A 2,500-nucleotide genomic window follows, 5' to 3' on the forward strand; every position below is an offset into this window, starting at 1 on the left:
GTTGAAAGTCACTGAGCTCTTCAGTACGGGCCATTCTACTGCCAATGTTTGTCTATCGAGATTGCATGGCTGTGTGCTCGATTTTATACACCTGTCAGCAACAGGTGTGGCTGAAATAGCCGAATCCACTATTTTGAAGGGGTGTCCACATACTTTTGTATATATAGTGTATTGCCAGGCTATCATTGCATATAAGAATTTGTTCTTAATTGACCTGTCTGGTAAAATAAAGGTAAAATATAAAAAATCACTATGAAACTGATCCAGATTATACCCAGAGGGTAACATTTGGCACGTGATGTGTTAATGATGTTTTCTGTTTGCAAACTGTTTTTCTGCTTGAGTAAACATCATTATAACCAGATTTGCTGGGCAGGCCTACATTTCTATCAAAACATTGGATTGGTCAGTGTCATAATAATGCAGTGGTGATGTAGTTAAACTGTAAGGAAGTGTTTTAAAGATGGCTGCCTGTCCGGTTTGTTATTTGCAGAGTGGAGGAGGCAGAAGCCAAGCCCCTGTTCCAAGTCATTCAGACCCTCATCAACAAACTACCTGAAGGACAACAGGTCATGGAAGAGGTGAGTGATCTAGAAATGACTCCACTAGTTAGGGACATTGTGCTAGTTCCCAGTATTGAAATCATGTTCTGTCCCTTTTGTTCTTCAGGTTGACCAAGCGATCGCCCTGTGTTCAGAAATGCACAACATAAAAGAAGCAATATACGAAAATAAGAAGAAACTTGAAGCGATCGGAGATGATTATCAAATTCAGGTAGGTTATGTTTCAGATTGATCAAAACTTTATCAGTACACTATGATCATTTTGATACAGTAATATGATGCTCCAGTGCTTAGCTAGTATGTTATGATTCTAGGGAGCAGTACCAAAGACTACTGTCTGACTCCTTGATGTCTGTCTCTTCTAGGGAGCAGTACCAAAGACTACTGTCTGACTCCTTGATGTCTGTCTCTTCTAGGGAGCAGTACCAAAGACTACTGTCTGACTCCTTGATGTCTGTCTCTTCTAGGGAGCAGTACCAAAGACTACTGTCTGACTCCTTGATGTCTGTCTCTTCTAGGGAGCAGTACCAAAGACTACTGTCTGACTCCTTGATGTCTGTCTCTTCTAGGGAGCAGTACCAAAGACTACTGTCTGACTCCTTGATGTCTGTCTCTTCTAGGGAGCAGTACCAAAGACTACTGTCTGACTCCTTGATGTCTGTCTCTTCTAGGGAGCAGTACCCAAGACTACTGTCTGACTCCTTGATGTCTGTCTCTTCTAGGGAGCAGTACCAAAGACTACTGTCTGACTCCTTGATGTCTGTCTCTTCTAGGGAGCAGTACCAAAGACTACTGTCTGACTCCTTGATGTCTGTCTCTTCTAGGGAGCAGTACCAAAGACTACTGTCTGACTCCTTGATGTCTGTCTCTTCTAGGGAGCAGTACCAAAGACTACTGTCTGACTCCTTGATGTCTGTCTCTTCTAGGGAGCAGTACCAAAGACTACTGTCTGACTCCTTGATGTCTGTCTCTTCTAGGGAGCAGTACCAAAGACTACTGTCTGACTCCTTGATGTCTGTCTCTTCTAGGGAGCAGTACCAAAGACTACTGTCTGACTCCTTGATGTCTGTCTCTTCTAGGGAGCAGTACCAAAGACTACTGTCTGACTCCTTGATGTCTGTCTCTTCTAGGGAGCAGTACCAAAGACTACTGTCTGACTCCTTGATGTCTGTCTCTTCTAGGGAGCAGTACCCAAGACTACTGTCTGACTCCTTGATGTCTGTCTCTTCTAGGGAGCAGTACCAAAGACTACTGTCTGACTCTTTGATGTCTGTCTCTTCTAGGGAGCAGTACCAAAGACTACTGTCTGACTCCTTGATGTCTGTCTCTTCTAGGGAGCAGTACCAAAGACTACTGTCTGACTCCTTGATGTCTGTCTCTTCTAGGGAGCAGTACCAAAGACTACTGTCTGACTCCTTGATGTCTGTCTCTTCTAGGGAGCAGTACCAAAGACTACTGTCTGACTCCTTGATGTCTGTCTCTTCTAGGGAGCAGTACCAAAGACTACTGTCTGACTCCTTGATGTCTGTCTCTTCTAGGGAGCAGTACCAAAGACTACTGTCTGACTCCTTGATGTCTGTCTCTTCTAGGGACCAGTACCCAAGACTACTGTCTGACTCCTTGATGTCTGTCTCTTCTAGGGAGCAGTACCAAAGACTACTGTCTGACTCCTTGATGTCTGTCTCTTCTAGGGAGCAGTACCAAAGACTACTGTCTGACTCCTTGATGTCTGTCTCTTCTAGGGAGCAGTACCAAAGACTACTGTCTGACTCCTTGATGTCTGTCTCTTCTAGGGAGCAGTACCAAAGACTACTGTCTGATTCCTTGATGTCTGTCTCTTCTAGGGAGCAGTACCAAAGACTACTGTCTGACTCCTTGATGTCTGTCTATTCTAGGGAGCAGTACCAAAGACTACTGTCTGACTCCTTGATGTCTGT

General features: G+C 44.3%; 1 protein-coding gene across 1 annotated transcript in view; it reads left to right on the forward strand.

Annotated features, from left to right (window-relative positions):
* Positions 1-493: 493 nt before the first annotated feature.
* LOC311124913 (paladin-like) overlaps positions 494-2,500 on the forward strand; it is a gene marked incomplete at both ends in the record, with an annotated part of 14,901 nt that continues 12,894 nt past the window's right edge. The window contains 2 exons of the mRNA XM_084199009.1: positions 494-581; positions 670-774. Coding sequence (XP_084055135.1) covers positions 494-581; positions 670-774 — 193 coding nt within the window. The remainder of the gene's footprint in view (positions 582-669; positions 775-2,500) is intronic.

The sequence above is a fragment of the Coregonus lavaretus genome (genome assembly GCF_964263955.1).
Source record: "Coregonus lavaretus genome assembly, contig: HAP1_SCAFFOLD_7494, whole genome shotgun sequence".
In the NCBI taxonomy this organism is placed as follows: Eukaryota; Metazoa; Chordata; class Actinopteri; order Salmoniformes; family Salmonidae; genus Coregonus; species Coregonus lavaretus.